The 20,734-nt window shown below is 35.8% G+C and overlaps 1 protein-coding gene across 2 annotated transcripts in view; it reads right to left on the reverse strand.

Moving 5' to 3' along the window:
- LOC149772822 (midasin-like) overlaps positions 1-20,734 on the reverse strand; it is a 270,606-nt gene that overhangs the window by 72,588 nt on the left and 177,284 nt on the right. Inside the window, exons 68-72 of one of the 2 annotated variants that reach the window (XM_089947241.1) lie at positions 19,399-19,493; positions 12,241-12,415; positions 8,734-8,884; positions 7,037-7,146; positions 5,829-5,933 (exon numbers count right to left, since the gene is read on the reverse strand). In XM_089947241.1, coding sequence (XP_089803367.1) covers positions 5,829-5,933; positions 7,037-7,146; positions 8,734-8,884; positions 12,241-12,415; positions 19,399-19,493 — 636 coding nt within the window. Of the gene's footprint in view, positions 1-5,828; positions 5,934-7,036; positions 7,147-8,733; positions 8,885-12,225; positions 12,416-19,398; positions 19,494-20,734 lie in introns of both variants that reach the window. The other variant, XM_089947240.1, reaches the window with a different exon arrangement.

The following is a 20,734-nucleotide window of genomic DNA, read 5'->3' on the forward strand; positions in this document are numbered from 1 at the left end:
ATAACATGATCATAGTATAATTTGCTCTACAATCTTGCCTTCTTGAGGTGCAATACACACATGCACTTCAAACCAATTACCGTTTTTTACTGGTACAACTGTCATGCAATCAGAGAAAATATCTACTTTGGGAATACTGAAATTCCTGGCAACTGTATTGTTGGGGACTAGCAGTAGCATACATGATTTTGGTCTTCCATAAAAAATGCTGAAACAATTTTAAGGGGGGTTTGGGGGTCCTCCTCCAATGGTGTCTTGAGGGGCAGCACCTCAGATCTGGGTGTCCAGGGGGCCATAGGCCATAAACTTACTAAAAATGTTCAACTTTACTTTAATAATTTCACAATATTTATAGTCAGATGATTTTGTTCTCCAATACTATTGATGCTTAAGTTATTTCATGTGCATGTCAGTGTTCACATTGCTATTAAGTCAAAATAATTTCTCAATTTTTGCAGCAAATATATTATACTTCTCTCTTTTCATAACAAATCTGTAAAATAAACACTCAAGTACATCAACTATATACAAATAATCCCATACATTCACTTGTCTTTTTCTCCAATGGACACAACCTGTTGATATGCCAATTGAGCTCTTTTTGCGGCTTTGGAAAATTTCTTTTTCCTTCCTTTTTGTCATCAAGACTTTTTTGGCTCAATGTGCAGTCATTTCTTTTCCTTCTTAATGAGAGCATTTTTCCTTTCAAGCTGGTGCTTGTATTGGCGACATGCTGGGTGCATATTCTGACAGGGTTACACTCTCATGTAAGAAATCTTTCTTCTTATTGTAATTAACTACACTTTTTCCAGATGCCTTCTGAGCTTCGATTTTTCCATATGCAGCTTCTTTTTAAGTGCTGTTCCAAATTCTTCCAACCGCGATTACCATAATTCAGATCTTTCTTGCAGAGGTCACAAAATGCCAGTCCTCTAGCATTCAGTTTTCTTATAAACTGACCAACTAAATTTCCATCAACTTTTCTCTCAACCATTCCCATTTAAACTTTTCGTGTCATGCTCTCTCTCAATAACTCAGGGCGCCATTTTTTGCAAGCATGCTTCTTCTTTCCATTGCCATCAGTTTCCATTACATGAAGATTCTTTGGATGAATTTAAACCTTTGACCAATCAGAATACTTTTTACGATAGTCATGTGCTAACTAATATATGGAACAAATAATTTATAAGGGTCATTGTAGAATGAGACCGGACAGACAGTTTTTTTAAAACTGGATCGGAGATGATATAAAAAAAGGACTATACCAAGAAAATCTGATTCAAGTCAGGAGAAAAGTGGAATTCCACTTTAAAACAGAGAAAAATCATGTCTGCATTATGTTCATGTCATTCATACTGATTACACCACTGCATAATGTCTGAAAAAAACCATTCCCTTTTTTGCCCCTAAACTGTTACAGTGGGCATATTGTCAGTGATGCCATCCGTGAGTGGACACAATCCACAGTAAGCAAAACCTACTAGTAGAGCATCTGTGCAAGAAGAATTGTTCCAGGGAAATATATGATGTGTTTGAGATCCTTTGCAACAAAAACCCAGGGAACTCCTTTTGCTTTCTCAATATTTTTACCTAAATAGAACCATAAATGAGTATATTTTGGGTTGAAGTCTTATGTATTCCTAAATAGGCTTTCCTGAGTACTCACTTTTATATTCTCCTACAACTTCTTTGTTGGTGTTACAAATACTAACTAATAATTCAGACTTGGTTCAGCCATGCCCATGTACATATTGGTTGTGATGTGCATCAATAAAGAGTCCATATCCATGTGTGGCATCATGATGTTATTATTATACACGGTATGATCTTGTTGTAATAGAAACCATACATGAGTAGTTTTGACACATCATCTTGAAGTTGTCATTATAACGCAGTTTGATGTTTTAAAAGAAACCATACATTAGTAGTTTTGACAGGTCTGTTACTGAGGCCACCAACAAAGATGGATTTTGACAACTTCAGCTTGACTTTTCTACAGCAGTAAGCCCACCATCAAATGCTGGGTCCAAAATCAGTCTCCTGACTTTGTTTTGACCACTGTCTCGAACAAGATCAATAAATTTTACATTGCTTAGTCAAACGTGGCATTGTTCATTAGTTTGAAAAGTCATTTTAAAACTCACTGGTTGCCATGATATGATACATGACATCGTACAATGACTTTTCATGCATTTCTTATACAAACCTGACAAGTCTACATCATTGTGATTCCAAAATAATTCCTAAGTTGATTAATTTACCAAAACGTTACGGAGACATATTAGAAAAATCATACAACATCTTTAAGCCTATGCAACAAAATCTTTTTCAGCACCTAAGAGAAATAATGATATAATCTTACAAACACTATTTCATTCACGTAATGTGGAAATCACATTCATAAATCTTTTCAAAATTCAAAACACGTCAATCTATGAACTTCTATGATATATATGCTGTGACAAATTCCCAATACATTCTCACTGTCTCTGTGAAGTATATTTTAGAGACAAAATTCTCACACAATCTCTGCAAAATATGTTGAATAGAATTATAGCCGATTTCAATATAAAATATTCCCACACACAAAAAACATTCACCATGAAATATCTAGCACAGACCAATAATAAAATGATCTTATAGCTACAGACATGCCAACCACAGAAAATGTTTTTGAAGGACACCACCACCAAAACTGTGGGAAAGAGTTTGAAAACATCAATAAATACTGGTAATGCATGATTACAATATATATTTATATATATAAAACCCAGTACCCACCTATTTAAAGTATATACGAATATACAAAATTCAAGTCCAGGACTACTCAGTTCATCGTAAGAGGTCTGAAGTAATAGCTTTTCAGGTCCTGCGGCTCCTTCTCAGTCTTGAACCTGTTAGTAACTGTCACTATACTACATTTTGAAATTAAAATAGCCTCTACAATCTCTGCACTCAATTTACTCCTGAACTCTGATTTTTCTCACGAGGGAAAAAACTCACTCACAGTGTGCAGATGAATAAGTTTTGTTATTAATGAAAGCATTATTTTTGGCAATATTTTGAAGACACCATTTCCATTTTCCTTAAACCTGCTGATAGCTACCCAGGTTACATCTCTTCTATTTCTCCGACATGACTATCTGTAGACTGTAGACTGTAATGCTGTAGACTGTAATACTGTAGACTGTAATACTGTAGACTGTAATACTGCCCATTATTTCTTTAATGATAGCAGTTCCTTTTGATCTGCCACAATGAAAATGCTTCACAATGTCCAAAACTAAATTCAATTTTAAAAGCTTTTGAAAATGTATCAAGTGCACTTATAGGCAGATTGAGTTCATCAATAATATCTACTAACATAACTTTGGTTCTAATTAGATCTAACTTGGGCACAGCAGACGCAGTCACACTAGATCCAGTATGTGATGAAAAAAATCCCAAAAATTTCTTGGAGTGTTTAACTTCTTTTTCAAGGTCATAGTGTCTTTTTCCTGAAATGTGTCTGTGTAATGCTATATTGAACATTCCTGAAATGTGTCTGTGTAATACTATATTGAACATTCCTGAAATGTGTCTGTGTAATACTATATCGAACATTCCTCCAGACTTTATTGAAAATTCACACCTGCAGACATTACAGTAAGCGCTTGTGTCTGCATTTTGTGTGGGCTTTAAGAATTCATACTCATCAGTGTATTCTTTACAAAAAACGCTGTGAGCATTTTTTCAATACAGGTTTTGTATCACTTTCACTGATATCTAATTGTTTTTAAGAAGCTGTGATTTTTTGTCCAGAATCAAAAACACCACCTTGAAAACAGAATTTAAAAGAAGAAGCGTTGAATGATGATTAATAAATTATAACTGCATCAGAATACACACATGTTTGCAATGGCTATTTAAACCATTGCATATGCACCAAGCTGATAATTTCCTGTTCACCATTCAGTGAATGCATATTTGTAGAACATTATGGCAAATTTTGACATTTTGCAGAACATGTATGCAAAATACGGGATGGTAGGCATGTCTGTAGCTATATTTTCACACAATGAGAAAACAATCTCTGCATAATATATTTAGGTATTAGGTAGCTACAGAAGTGCATTGGCCTGACTGCAGCACCTATTATAGTAATTTTGCATGTGGGTGACTTGGGGGAGGCTCAGCACGGGTTAGTGTACATTCATTCATGTGTGATTCATGGGTAAAGTCATGATATATAGAAGGCTCTGACCTATATCTGTAAGCTTGGTCCAAAAACCACATAATGATACTAATGATTTCCATAGAATTATCTGGATCTGTCTCTTCTATTCATCTCTGCTAACATTTTTCACCCATTTCATTTAGCCTATCTAGTTGACTTATATCCTATTTTGCTTTTTACACGGAATTAAAATGAGAAACAAAAGTTTATGTACCAGTCTCTCATACTGGTGCTTAAGAAATTTTGCATGGTCCTCAAAGTGGGTTACCTCCCTTACAGTACAGAAAAAGCCACTGCCACCACATGCAGAAATCTTTTAGAAACTTGCAATTAGGCTTTTTCTCAAATTTATTTTGCCTTAAAAAGAATTTGCCAAATATGAAAGGAAAACAGAACATTCAAAGCTTAAGCTGGCAGATCTAGCAGTGTCATAATAAAAGCACATATCTTTCCACAAACACAATTGCTGAAATAACAGGAATGTTTTAAAACAAGGCTGACCCCAGGGTCAAATGATTCATGCAAGGAGTGGAGTTATTTATCATCTAATGTAATATGGGAAGCTGTTTCATACTTTTCTTCCTACCTGTTTCCATACAGAAAGTCCTGATCAAAGTTTTTCCATACAAATGTGACTTTCTGGAAATTTTCCACAATCAGAAGATGGAATCATCAATACAACTTTGCAACAATTGTGAAAAATTTGGAATGGCTTGCATCTTTGTTAGAGAGAGAAGTGGCAGTATGATAGAAGGAAGAGGAATCAAAGAAACTAGATTTTAGAGCTCTGTTGGGGTAGAGGTGATAGTATGACAGAAGAAAGGAAAAGCAAAGTAGTAAGTTCTGTGTTGGGAATAGGAGTGGCAGTAAGAAAAGAGGAAGAATTAGAAAAGTATGATCTCTCTTGAGGTTAGAAGTGCCAATATGGCAGGAGGAACCATAGAAGCAAGATCTCTGTTGGGGATAGAAGTGGGTGTATGGTAAAAGGAGGTGGAATCACAGACGCTAGACTTCTGTTGGAGACGTAAATGGTAGTACGACATAATGAGGAGAAGATATCACAGAAACAAGATCAGGACATACAACTTGGCTGCAAATCCTAATTCATCAGATTTCACTACAGAAATGAAATTAATGAATAAACAATTTACCAACTTTCAGACACACAGCATTACACAGCTATTACCCAACAGCTCATTCCCACCTGATACAGTTTGCTGACAATGGATACCAGACATTATTGATATCTTACTCAGTGTTAAACTTTTTGTACTCCAAAAATAGGAGAGACTGTCAGAGAATTGTAGATATTCATTTCCCCAAGACTGGTTCTAAAAAATTATTGTCTATTAGTTTGGAATTTAAATAACTGTTGCCAAACTGTTCCATTTAAACATACAAGGTACACTGGAAAGGCACTTTGCTAAAAATATATGCCAGGGAACATTGATTATTCAGTATAAAAATGATACCAATGTCTAAGTTTCATCTAAGTTTCAACAACCCAACATTAAAAATCCTTTCCCAAATATATTTTACTGGAATAGACCTCCTTTCCATTGTCATTGTTTCAGAAGAATAAGTTCAAAATATGTCATTTCAGACACATTACCTGGAACCGTTTCATGTACTTGTGAAGAGTTCTGTGCGTCTTCTCTGTTGTCTGCTTCAATGACCAGTAGTTCATGTCTGACCAGCGGGCAATTTTCACAAAACCCTACAGAAAAATGTAAACAGAATTGTAATTCTTCAAAATCATCTCGCAATTAATGCTGTAAGATCAACGGATGTATCAGATTAAAAAATATTTTAAAAGAATATTTTTACAGCCTCAAGGATTTTTGTGTACCTACCTAATCTATGTCATATAATGTTTCTATTACAAAATTCAACAGCATGTGCACAGAAGAGATAATTGCCATTATCATATATTGTCTATAATGGTGTCGTAGTACTTACTGTACATTAGTACTGTCTTGCACAAATGAGAAAAGATGTATTGGTGTTCATTTTAGAATGCAAATTGTGCCATCTGCTCCATATTTGTCACTTTGTTATCAAGAATGATGCCCCATTGGGCATCAATAGGGTGCATGAAACAGAACCCAGAATAGAAAGATAAAAGACTGATGTAGTTAATTTCAAGCTAAATTAATCAAGTACACCCAAAGCTGGCTTACTGAATACAGCGTTCCTTGCAAATCAAGCTGGCTTACTGAATACAGCACTGAATACAGCGTTCCTTGCAAATCAAGCTGGCTTACTGAATACAGCGTTCCTTGCAAATCAAGCTGAAGATGATCAACTTTGCTTTTTGACGGCAATGTTTTACTGATTTTGCCAACAGAAAGCACATAGTCAATGAAAAAGAATCTTCTGCCAAAATGCTGTGGCAGTTCCAAGTACAAAATGCTGTGGCAGTTCCAAGTATAAAATGCTGACTCAAATGTTCAAAATAAAATTCAAAAAGTGGGTTGTCATTCAATCATGAAGAACTAGCTTCCCTGAACAGAAGACCCATATAAGTGGAGGCTGATAATGGAATGTCTGAACTTTCTAGAATAAACATGCAACTAGTAATGACATTTTCAACCACCATAAACAAATTACATCTCTTTTTGACCTGATAGATGTATTTGGGTCCCACCATTTGCATTTTTGGAAGTAATTTTCGATTTATGCTATCTCTTATTGTATGTCTTCAACCCCATATACTTAATATAGTGTAATCTCCTCTCAGTAATTGTAAGTGTACCATATAGCAATCAATTTATGGTTTTTCTTTGTAGCCTTAAAAACATCTCTTTTGTGGTTTGTTACCTTCATCTCCTTCTCCAAAGGTTTTCTGAGCCTTGTCAGTTCATCTTGTACAACAGAGGAGAACTGGGAATAGAACTGGTACAAGTTCCAAAGCAATGACATCAACATACCTGTAATGGCAATATCAGAAACAATTTATACAGACCAATGTCAAGGAGAGATAACTAACACATTCATGAATTCAACAAGCATTTAATTCAAATGAAATGAAACAGTGCCTATGCTATGAACTAGGCTGGAACTAAACAGCATGGTAAATAACACAGCCCCTGCAGGAAAGCTATGTTTACCTCCCAAACTTCAGTTATGATGACTGATAAATGATCAACATTGAGACGGTATAAAGTGTTTATAAAGTGTTGTCAGTTTCAGTTTCAAAATACAAAGTTTTAACAAAGAGTGACCTTGCTAATTTGAACACAACATTTTAACAAAAAATGGAATTATTAAATTCAGCATGTTTTAACAAAAAAAGCCAAAGCCTGTTAAATTCAAAACAATGTTTTAACACAAAGTAGCCTTATTAAATCCAATACAATTTCAGACCTGCCAACCCTAACAAAACCTTCTTAGTGAGGCAGGCTATTCTTTACTGTGAGTTAGACGTCCAGTTTCCTGGAAACTGTAACAAAAATATCATGTACTGCTATTGTCAAGCTTACAAATATCCGTTTAAAAGTCCAGAAGTGTGATTCAAGACAAAAGCAGCAATGATAAACATTGTGTTTAACTAAAAAGTTTGCAGTTTCAAACTATATGAAGCCCAATGGTTTCCTTCTATCTATCAGTGTAATGTAATCCTTAACAAGAAATATTAAATTTCAAGTGGTAACAGCAACCATCCTTCCTGCCATGATACATACTCAAATCAACACATGATGTCCAATAAACATAATTATTGCCCTTCCTGATAATTTCCCTAAGAATCCAAAATACTCATTTTTATTCTTCAGTACTGTCTATTAAAACATTTTAAGAGACTCGTCCCTTTTGTCCAGAAATTGTATCACTGAATCCAATTTTACAAACTTCTAATAAACAACAGTGATGATGCAGACATTTTGCATCACAGAACGCATGCAGTTTAAAGCATTTGAGGTACTCCTGTAAAGTTACTATGGTTCCCTGAATCTAATATGAAACCTGGATCCAAATCAAACACGGGCATGCCTGAATCTGGATTTGACCATAATTTTTTTTTTATAACTTGTACTTTTATTCTTTAAGTCTATATTACATGCATCATTTTTGTAAGACTTATAGCAAAATTATAATAGTTGGCAGGCCTGCAATGTTTTCTGGAAAAAGAACCTTGCTAAATTCAGTAGAATGTTTTAAGAAACAGTAGCCCTGTTAAATTCAAAACAATGTTTTCACAAATAATAGCCATGTTCAATTCAAGAATAACAATGGCATTTTCTAAACATTAAGTTATACCAATCAGATACTGTCTCATTTTTCCTACATAATGGGATGAATATAACTTTTCACATAACTGACACTGTTCACCATCTACCAGATATTATTAATTAAAACAATCACTGACACTGTCCGCAATCTGAATACAAGATATTATTAATTAAAACAATCACAACTATTCAATTCTCAAAAACTTCATACAGCTCTTAGGTCAAACAAGAAAACCTACAAAATTTCAAAATTCATATTCAAATAGTGACCGTTCAGAAAGAAATTACCTTGTAAAGGTGTGGTTTGCATGGTAACCAGGTGACAGTGGTAGGCTAAAAGCATGTCAAGTCGCACCTGGAAATCTCCCAGTGAGGACTGCTCTACAAACTGCTGTAATGTCTTTACAAGCTCTGATTGCCCAGTACCACCAGATTCTCCCTGTGAGTAAAGTTTCATTAAAATAGGTGACTGGTTCATTAAAAATAAATCTTGGTTCTGCAACTTTATTTTAAAAGAACAAATTTGTCGGTCGGAGTGCTCAAGCAATTATCTTCCTGCATGCAAATAACTGTGCTTATAATATAAAGGTATGGACACAACTTTTCACTAATACAGACTGAAAACAAAGACGATGCATCCAAGAAACAGGACTGAATTGTTACTAGTTCCCAGTACACCAATCTCTTGACAACTCATGCCCAGATATTTCACAAACCCTCTTATAACATGGGATCAGGTGCGGGTGCCAGTAATTTTTGCTAGAAAATAGCAACAAAATTGGCCCCTATTTGCTGTATGCGAAGAAAATCACAAAAAACATTGGTAAATGAAACCAAGATATATCATTCATGCAGTCCATGTTTTTGTACTTAATTACATGCAAGATATTGAGGGAGAAGTCTATGATGATTGAACCAAGCAGCACCCATCACAGCATTCTAAGCCAGAATTTTGCAAGACTTGCATGTTCAGCCCATGATCAATGCAGTAATGTAAAATGTAATACATTAACTTCAAGGCCAAATGGGTCAGCAAACATGTCACAGAATGAATTGTCTCTGCTAAATAATCATTCATCAAAAGTATTAACAAATCTTAAAAGGGGTTAAGGAAATATAAGAAAGTATAAACACTTAATTAATATCACCAACAGCAACAAAACATCAGTTAAACAATGATCATATTGGTCATCAATGAAATTCAAAGATAGTAAATTTAAAAAATGAAATTCAAAGATACTAAATTTAAAAACTAAAATATGAATTCTTCATGAACCTACCGTATTTTCCGGCGTATAAGTCGATACTTTTTGACTTGAAAGTTCGGTCTTCGCATTATACTCCGAATCGACTTATATATGGATTGTGTCATTGAAATTGCATCAACTTATATATGGATTACAGTATCCGGTATCCTATTGACATTGCTCTATAATCGGCATAATCGAAAACAGGTCACATAGAAGTACAAATTCATGTTAAATTACTATGTCAATAAATTGTCATAAACTAATATGACTGCGTTTATATTTGTAAGTTTTGTCATTATTTATTTTGCATTCTGCGTGTTTTTTCTTATTTCTCAAACATAAAATAAAAGAAAACAATTTACCGTACCGGTAAAAACTTCACCGGAAAAATGTAGTGAATTGCCTCCTAAATCCCAAGAATGATCACTGAATGCTGTATAAATTTTCTCAACAAGCAAAATATGATCTCCATTCCCACGAATGAAACTTACATGAGTCAACACCTGGCAATATTGGACCGTATATATAAGCATAAATTCACACCCAATTTAGGGATTCTTTCACTCCTGTATTTTGAGAAATAAATAAATATTTTTAATTATGCAAAACTGTTCTTTTTTTTTGATATTTCTTGTTGCGGAGTTTAAGTCTCTGCAGCCGTAACACAGATTAATGGCAAAAGGAAAAGATCAATGAGTAAAATGCTGCACTGGCGACATATAATTGTGATTGAGATTGTTTCCATTTGCTTTGTATTTATACGCAGTAGTCGGTACTTCAATGGTTATCAGTTTTCTATGAAGGTTCAGCAAAACTTTTGTATTGGTATATGTAAAAAAAAAAAAAAACAAAAAAAACAACAGAAGGATTAGCCATTCAATTAATTGTATCTGTTCTATTCGCGTCTTCAGAAGTCGGTCAGTTGTAGGTATAGTTCGGTAGCATGATTGACTGTATCACAGCATACAGTACTCAGCCCAGATGTCAGCATAAGCAGATTATGATGTAACAATGCACTGTAAAGATGGGGTTGTCAGTACGAACTAAGGATTGTTTGTGTAACAGATTGATTCCAATGCATTGCTTAGTCAAGTTTGTGGCTTCCTTTCGTTCTCCCTTGTAATTTATCCAGTCCAAATCCATGATTATATGTACAAATTAAATAACCAAAAAGTCTTTCGCCAAAAAAATTGCCAGATGGGATATTTTTGTCGCCAATAAGGAAACAAAATCGCAATTTGTGACATTGGCGAAGCCCAGGACGATCCCAGGGTAAAGGTTATGGTAAAAATAGGAGTCCCAACATTAAAAGTTGCAGTCTCTTCTTTCTTACAGAATCAACACAGACACGAGAGAGAGAGAGAGAGAGAGAGAGATGAAACAAATTGTCCGTGTACAAGATCGTTCTTTTATTCAGGGCGGTTTTTATTTGTAGCTTTTGCAAAGAGAAAAAAGACGGTATTTTGAGTTACCTGACGATTGTGATAATCCTCATGTATTACGACCCGACTATATTCCATTATCAATAAACACCTCTAAATCAACAATTCATTCTTGTTTTAATTACGATGTACATTGTCACAACAACCACATGGCTATGCAGTGTTATTTACACGGTAATTAAACATGCTTAGCGCTTTGGCTATAATTGAAACCAGATTGAGGGCATGAATCGACAGAATAGGTCAAATCAGCGAGGCTGCCAGTAGGGAAATGAGGCTTTTTTTAGGGAAATGAAAATCTGTCAACATTTTATTGAAGTCATTGTCCATACAAAATTTGTTATAAGGACAAGAGATCATACCCATTACTTTGTATTCGAACTCGCCGATAAAGATAATAGTGGGGTATATCATTGAATAGATTAGTAATAAAATGTTAATTATATCCAAGTCCAAACAGAACAAACACTTAAAAAATAGTATATATATACATACATATATATATATATATATATATATATATATATATATATACGAATCGATTTAACGGAGTCCGTGACTTTCAAACTTACGATAGAAAATGACAAGTTTGTATAAGTTACATTCGTAACTACAGGTAATAAAATAACTACAACATGGATGTGCTTTCAATTATAATAAAACAAGCAAGGACTGTTTATTCAGCTCTGTCAATTAAATGTAAAATCACAAGCATTTTAGCATCGGTAATGCAATTTCACGATTGCCGGTAATATGGAATATCATACAACGATACCATCAATATTCATGCAACCGGAAGTTACTAGTATAAAATACAAAGCCAAGTTATTGACCTGGCCTCGTCTTATACTCCGAATCGACTTATATATGGACGAAGGACGAAAAATTTACAAAATTGGTCAATTCGACTTATACTCCACATCGACTTGTAGGCCGGAAAATACGGTACATATAATCTTGGTTTTAACTGAACAGTTCACATAAATATAATTATCAGTGTGTATGTACAGATATTATTGGTAATAAGAAATTTTCTGTTCTGACACTGTAAACTTTTTTTTCCTTCAAAACAATACAACCAAATATACCTGAAAAATTCTTACTTTGTTGCTCTTTTTGCTTTCACTGGTGCTGTGACCCTGAAGATCACCCTGAGGGTCATTACTTTTGCCCTCATCCTGGAGCGCAGCCATTATGATCTGATACAAGTGGAACCACCATTTACTGGCCTGTTGATGAACTTTTTTCAATTCATTGTCTAAAGCCTTATTCCAGCAGCTGCAACCAAAAACATATCAAGTTTAGCTGATGTGAATATTAAATGTATGGGGCGCAGAAATTTATGCAGAGGTTTTACTATCAGAAGCCAAAGATACTTTGATGAATGGGTATTACCATCTGAACACAACGATTATTTCATGATACAGTATTACAATTATAAGCCAGATATTATTTCATGATACAGTATTACAATTATAAGCCAGATATTATTTCATGTTACAGTATTACCATTTGAATCCAAAGATTACTTGATGGTGGGTTATTAAGAAGCCAACAATTTCTGATCATACAGTATTACCATCTGAAGTCAAAGATACTTGATGCTGGGTTATTAAGATTAGAAGCCAAAGATTTCTGATCATACCGTATTACCATCTGAAGTCAAAGATTACTTGATGGTGGGGTATTAAGATTAGAAGCCAACGATTTCTTTGATACTGGGATATTATGATCATAAATTAAAGATTCATTTATGCAACAATATTACCACTGGGAAGCAAAGATTCTTGGATATCTAGTATATGAAGATGGATGCACTGTATATTACAGTTCAATGTCAGATCTAGTATATGAAGATGGAAGCATAGTATATTGCAGTACAATGTCAGATCTAGTATATGAAGATGGATGCATTGTATATTACCATGTAATGTCAGATCTAGTATATGAGGATGGATGCACAGTGTATTACAGTACAATGTCAGATCTAGTATATGAAGATGGATGCACAGTATATTACAGTACAATGTCAGATCTAGTATATGAGGATGGATGCACAGTATATTATAGTGCAATGTCAGATCTAGTACATGAAGATGGATGCATAGTATATTACAGTGCAATGTCAGATCTAATATATGAAGATGGATGCACAGTATATTACAGTACAATGTCAGATCTAGTATATGAAGATGGATGCACTGTATATTACAGTGTAATGTCAGATCTAGTATATGAAGATGGATGCATAGTATATTGCAGTACAATGTCAGATCTAGTATATGAAGATGGATGCACTGTATATTACAGTGTAATGTCAGATCTAGTATATGAAGATGGATGCATAGTATATTGCAGTACAATGTCAGATCTAGTATATGAAGATGGATGCACAGTATATTACAGTGCAATGTCAGATCTAGTATATGAAGATGGATGCATAGTATATTACAGTACAATGTCAGATCTAGGATATGAAGATGGATGCACTGTATATTACAGCACAATGTCAGATCTAGTATATGAAGATGGATGCACAGTATATTACAGTGCAATGTCAGATCTAGTACATGAAGATGGATGCATAGTATATTACAGTGCAATGTCAGATCTAGTATATGAAGATGGATGCACAGTATATTACAGTGCAATGTCAGATCTAGTATATGAAGATGGATGCACAGTATATTACAGTACAATGTCAGATCTAATATATGAAGATGGATGCACAGTATATTACAATACAATGTCAGATCTAGTACATGAAGATGGATGCACTGTATACTACAGTACAATGTCAGATCTAGGATATGAGGATGGATGCATTGTATAATACAGTACAATGTCATAGTATATTACAGTGTCATAGTATATTACAGTACAATATCAGATCTAGTATATGAGGATGGATACAAAATATATTACAGTACAATGTCAGATCTAGTATATGAAGATGGATGCATAGTATATTACAGTACTGTCAGATCTAGTATATGAAGATGGATGCACAGTATATTACAGTGCAATGTTAGATCTAGTACATGAAGATGGATGCATTGTATATTACAGTACTGTCAGATCTAGTATATGAAGATGGATGCACAGTATATTACAGTGCAATGTTAGATCTAGTACATGAAGATGGATGCATTGTATATTACCATGTAATGTCAGATCTAGTATATGAAGATGGATGCACAGTATATTACAGTGCAATGTTAGATCTAGTACATGAAGATGGATGCATTGTATATTACCATGTAATGTCAGATCTAGTATATGAAGATGGATGCATAGTATATTACAGTACTGTCAGATCTAGTATATGAAGATGGATGCACAGTATATTACAGTGCAATGTTAGATCTAGTACATGAAGATGGATGCACTGTATATTACCATGTAATGTCAGATCTAGTATATGAAGATGGATGCATAGTATATTACAGTGCAAAGTCAGATATTCAAAGGTAAATTCAGAGGACAAATGTGAATGTGTACTTCATGTACAAGTGTAGGGATATAAAGAGTTTATGTACAAATGTGGTGATCTCTAGAGTTAATGCTCATGTGTGGGGACCTCTTGAGTTTATGTACAAATGTGGTGGGGGCCCCGAGTGGCCGAGTGGTCTAAAGCGCTCTCCGTCAGGGATCAATGCCATCTCACCTCTGTCTGGTTGTGTTCGAGTCTCAGGCTCAGCCAATGTGGATATGTGAGAAAGCTTGCTGGTAGCTTCTCATGAGTCGGTGGTTCTTTCCGGGGTTTTCCCGGGTTCTTCCTCCACCATTAATACTGGCCGCCATGTATAGCCTATCTTGTGCTGAAAAATGGCATTAAACCCTATAACAACAACAACAACAACAACAACAACAACAAATCTGGTGATCTCTAGAGTTAATGCTCATGTGTGTGGGGTTCTCTAGAGTTTATGTACAAGTGTGGGGTTCTCTAGAGTTTATGTAAAAGTGTGAACATTTCTAGAGTTTTTGTACAAGTGTGAGGATATACTGAGTTTATGTTATGTGTGGAGATCTCTTGAGTTGATGTACAAGTTGTCACGGAATTAAACTCTTTTATTTATTGAATACATGTACTCAGGTTTCGGCATTTGTGTACAACGATACCCGAGGGTGATTTATGTATATTGTGTCGTATTTTGAAATAGTGAGTTCAGTTCATCCCATGCCACACGTGCGAAGTGTTCTCAATGGGACAAACCAAATGCCTACAATGCACAGACTGTCTGTGTATAAATACCTCACAGTATGTACATTTCTTTACAATACAAAATAGTCTTGTCAGCGGGCAGTCTGCTTCAAGGACTTGCACATCTTCAGCTGTAGAGCTGTCTGTGACCGGAGTGTCTCTGTCTGTGACCAGAGAGTCTGTGTCTGTGACTGGAGTGTCTAATGTCCAGCGTCCAGAGGGTCTAATATCCGGGGTGTCCGGAATGTCTACGTCTGTGACTGGAGTGTCCAGAGGGTATAATGTCCGGGGTGTCCAGAATGTCTACTGTCTGTGACTGGAGTGTCTAATGTCCAGTGTCTGGAGTGTCCAGAGGATCTAATGCCCAGGTGTCCGGAATGTCTACTGTCTAATGTCCAGGGTGTCCGGAATGTCTACTGTCTGTGACTGGAGTGTCTAATGTCCAGTGTCTAGAGTGTCCAGAGGATCTAATGTCTGGGGTGTCCTGAATGTCTACTGTCTACTGTTCGGGGTGTCCGGAATGTCTACATCTGTGACCAGAGTGTCTGGAGGGTATAATGTCCAGGGTGTCCAGAATGTCTACTGTCTATGACTGGAGTGTCTAATGTCCAGTGTCCAGAGTGTCCAGAGGATCTAATGTATGAGGTGTCTGGAATGTCTACTGTCTAATATCTGGGGTGTCCAGAATGTCTAGTGTCTGTGACTGGAGTGTCTCTGTCTGTGACCAGAGTGTCTATGTCTGGAGTGACCAGAGTATCTGTGTCTGAAGTGACCAGTGTGTCTAATGCCCAGAATGTCCTGAGTGTCTAATTTCCAGAGGGTCTAATGTTCGGAGTGTTTCGAAGTGTTCCAAGTGTTCAGAGTCTGTAGCAGCTGTGAAGCTGAAACAGTGTACTGATGACGGAGTGTATCTCCATACATGTAGCTTGTTAGCCGTGGGCTAATTTTGGGGTTCGTAAAACCCACTGTATCTTTTGGGACTGTAAAGATAAGTTGTATCTCTGTCCCTCATTTTTTATCACCATAATTTCACTACCTGAGTGAATGCATTTTAATACATGAGTAAAATTTTACATCGTTTACTACCTGAGTAAATAAACTATATCCACCGTTTCACTGTCGAATCGTTGTGTATTTTTCATCATTACATCTGTGCGTTCTTATGTTAATCAAATCCAATATTTGGATTATATATATATATGCACATTTTCATAATTAGTTGCTCATTTAAGTCATCCGTTATTAAACATTGTATTTATATCATCGTCAGAAGTGTTCTGTTGTGAATCCGTAAATTGCAACCAGTTATCTTGTTACAAATGGTGTCAGAAGTGGAATCATTTTGGATTTAACGGAACACTAATATTGTTTCATTATATTTGTATCCTTTCTTGTGTGTTTCAGATGCTCTTGACAAGACCATGAGGTTGAGTAGACAGATAACATTACTTTATTTTTAGTAAATGTTTCATGTTTTTGCTGCCTTTCGCAGAAGGAAAATGCGGTTTGTTGTAATAATTATGCATTTTGCATAATACTGCACCTTAAGTTGGTCAGACCAAACTTTCGAAATGTCAATGAAAGAACTTGTAGAACTGGGGAAACAGTTTGTCTATCAAGGGGAGTCCCTTAGAAACTTCATTCATGAAAAACAGGGTAGGGAAAGGGACCAACGCTTAAAGGAGAGGGAACTAGAAAGGAAGAAACTAGAGATAGAAAGGGAAGCCGAAGAAAGGAAACAGGCTTTTGAGAGGGAGAAGATAGAATTAGAGAAGGGGAAGATAGAATCAGAAAAACAGGCCAAAAAGGAAAGGATAGAATGGGAAAGGGAAGCAGAGAGGGAGAAGATAAAATTGCTTAAAGAAGTAGAAGATCAGAATTTAGAAAGGGAAAAACAAGTAAGGTTAGACACTTTGGAGATGGAAGATAGAAGTAGGCATAGGGAGTATCAAAGAAATTCTGAACTATTGCAAACTAAAAAGGAGGGGGAACATGATTTTAAACAGCAAGGTCCAAAACTGCCCCCATTTGAAGACGATAACGATAACATGGACAGTTATCTAAACAGGTTCGAAAAGTACGCTATGGTACAAAAATGGAAGAAAGAAGATTGGTCGCTTCATCTTAGCGCATTGTTGAAAGGTAAAGCGTTAGACGTGTATTCGCATTTATCCATGGCCGATTTCCTGAATTATCTTGCATTGAAAGATGTACTTCTGAAGAAATATGAGCTAACCGAGCAAGGGTTTCGCAAGAAGTTTAAATATACCAAACCCGAGAGAGGCGAGACATTCACTCATTTCGTCAGTAGGACCTGCAATTACTTGCAGCGATGGGTGGAATGTGGTAAGGTCGTTAAGACATTTCAGGGTCTTATTGATTTTTTGCTTCGAGACCAATTATTGACAATTTTTGGCAAGGAGTTATATTTGTTCTTGAGGGAAAAGTCCTTCACAAATATATCTGACATGGTCACACAGACATATTTATTCGCTGAAGCTCGGGGAGGTTCACAGAATTTCATCACGCAAGACAACAAAGGTGGGAATCAGGTCAAGGACCAGAAACACAGGGAACCTGGAAAACCTGGCAGGGACAACCAGGGAAGGCACAAGGACAAGCAATGTTTCACTAGCAAGGAGGGGGGTCATATCTCCCCCAATTGTCCTAAGCGGAAGGGACCAGTCCAGAGAGTTGCAGTAGCCATTGAAGGCAGACGGTTGGTAGATAGAAAACTCTAAGCTTCCCAGCAAGTTAAGCAGGAAGCGCTGTACAAGCCAGTGTTGCGTGCAGAAATCAGTCCTGATGCGATCCAATCGATTGGCATGTGTATTTTCCCAGAGGCACGGGTACCGACGGCAAATGGCACTGTCAACGGACAGGAAGTGACTGTTTTACGAGACACAGGGTGCACCACTGTAGTTGTGAAATGGAGCCTAGTCCACGATGATCAATTGCTTGGGTTTAAATCACCTTGTATGCTACTAGACCAGACAATTGACCACATTCCTGTCGCAAGGATAGATATTGAAACACCTTTCTTGAGCGGAACCATGGAAGCTTTGTGCATATCCAACCTGATCTATGAACTTAAAATTGGCAATGTACAAGGATCTAAACTCCCAACCATGTCTGATTTCAGATTCCCGATCATCCAAGCAGTGCAAACTAGGGCTCAGGTAAAGGAAGATAACAAACCTTTATGTAAATTAAAAGTACCGGAAGCCATTACTGATATCTCTCACGAAGAATTTCATAAGGAGCAAAAACGTGATGCGTCTCTACGTGCAAACACGGAGAAAGCATTACTGGGTACCATGAGGAAGTGTAAGAACAGGGGGTTCCTCTAAATTCCTTACTCAAAAAGGATTAATGTATAGGGAATACTCTACACAAGTGTGGAGATCTCTTGAGTTGATGTACAAGTGTGGGGATCTCTTGAGTTTATGTACAAGAAATTAGGACATTATATAGAAAAGTTGTTACAAGAATTAAAAGGGATCATAGACAAGTTGATGCAAGAATTGGGACAAATACGTAAAATTATTCATACCAGAATTAGGACAATACACAGAACATTTTAGACAAGAGTTAGGACATGTTGAATAGTGGACACAAGAATTAAGACAATACACATAACAGTTGAAATAACACCTAGTGTAGTGCACAGAACAGTTGAGATAAATATTAGACAATAAACACAACAGCTGAGATAAGAATTAAGACAATACACATAATAGCTGCTGTAACAAGAATAAAAACAATACACATAACAGTTGAAACAACACTTATTGTAGTGCACAGAACAGCTGAGATAAAAAATTAGACAATACACACAACAGCTGAGATAAAAATTAAGACAATACACATAATGGCTGGGATAAACTAAGACAATACACATATCAGCTGAGACAAGAATTAAGACAATACATAGATGAGAAGACAATACATAGATGAGTTGAAAGAATAACCAGGACAACACACAGAACAGGTTATGCAAGAATAAAGACAATATAAAGAATAGCTAATAAACAATTAGGACAAGACAGCTTACTTCAGTTCAAGTTTCCTCCACTGCACTATCAAGGCAGAAATTTCACCTAGCTCTGTTACCATTGAAACATGCCTGGAAGCATTAGATTCCCAGTCCTGAAATGAAAGAGAGAATATTTCTTTTATGAAGGGTTATGTCTGTAGATCTTCTCGTCTCATTTCAAAGCATACAAATTTTATATGCCTGTCTCATTTAATTATTTCCAAGCATACAGATTAAGTATGCCTGTCTCATTTCAAAGCATAAAGATTATGTATGTCTGACTCACTTCAAATCATAAAGATTATATGTGCCTGTCTCACTTCAAAGCATGCAGATTCTGTATGCCTGACTCACTTCAAAGCATAAAGATTCTGTATGCCTGACTCACTTCAAAGCATACAGATTCTGTATGCCTGACTCACTTCAAAACATAAAGATGTTGTATGCCTGTCTTACTTCAAAACATAAAGCTTTTGTATGCCTGTCTCACTTCAAAGCATACAGATTCTGTATGCCTGACTCACTTCAAATCATAAAGATTCTGTGTGCCTGTCTCACTTCAAAGCATACAGATTCTGTATGTCTGACTCACTTCAAAGCATAAAGATGTTGTATGCCTGTCTTACTTCAAAGCATAAAGATTTTGTATGCCTGTCTCACTTCAAAGCATACAGATTATGTGTGCCTGTCTCACTTCAAAGCATAAAGATTCTGTATACCTGATTCACTTCAAAGCATAAAGATGCTGTATGCCTGTTTCATTTCAAAGAATACAGATTCTGTATGCCTGTCTCACTTCAAAGCATACAGATTCTGTATGACTGTTTCATTTCAAAGAATAAAGATTCTGTATGCCTGTCTCACTTGAAAGCATACATATTATGTATACCTGACTCACTTCAAAGCATAAAGATGTTGTATGCATGTCTCATTCCAAAGAATAAACATTATGTATGCCTGTCTCACTTCAAAGCATACAGATTCTGTATGTCTGTCTCATTTCAAATACTACAGATTCTGTATGCTTGTCTCATTTTGCCATTTCAATGCATACAGATTTTGTATGATTGTCTCATTTCATCATTTCAACACATACAAATTGTGTATGCATGTCTCATTTCATCATTTCAAAGCATACAGATTTTGTATGATTGTCTCATTTCATCATTTCAAAGCATACAGATTTTGTATGCATGTCTGATTTCATCATTTCCAAGCATAAATATTAAGTATGTCTGTCTCATTTCAAAGCAAACTGATTTTGTATGCCTGTAACATTTCAAAGCATACAGATTTTGTATGCCTGTATCATTTCATCATTTCAAAGCATACAGATTTTGTATGCCTGTCTCAT

Source organism: Sinohyriopsis cumingii, unplaced genomic scaffold (genome assembly GCF_028554795.1).
Source record: "Sinohyriopsis cumingii isolate HCF-2022 unplaced genomic scaffold, ASM2855479v2 utg001164l, whole genome shotgun sequence".
NCBI classification, from domain to species: domain Eukaryota; kingdom Metazoa; phylum Mollusca; class Bivalvia; order Unionida; family Unionidae; genus Sinohyriopsis; species Sinohyriopsis cumingii.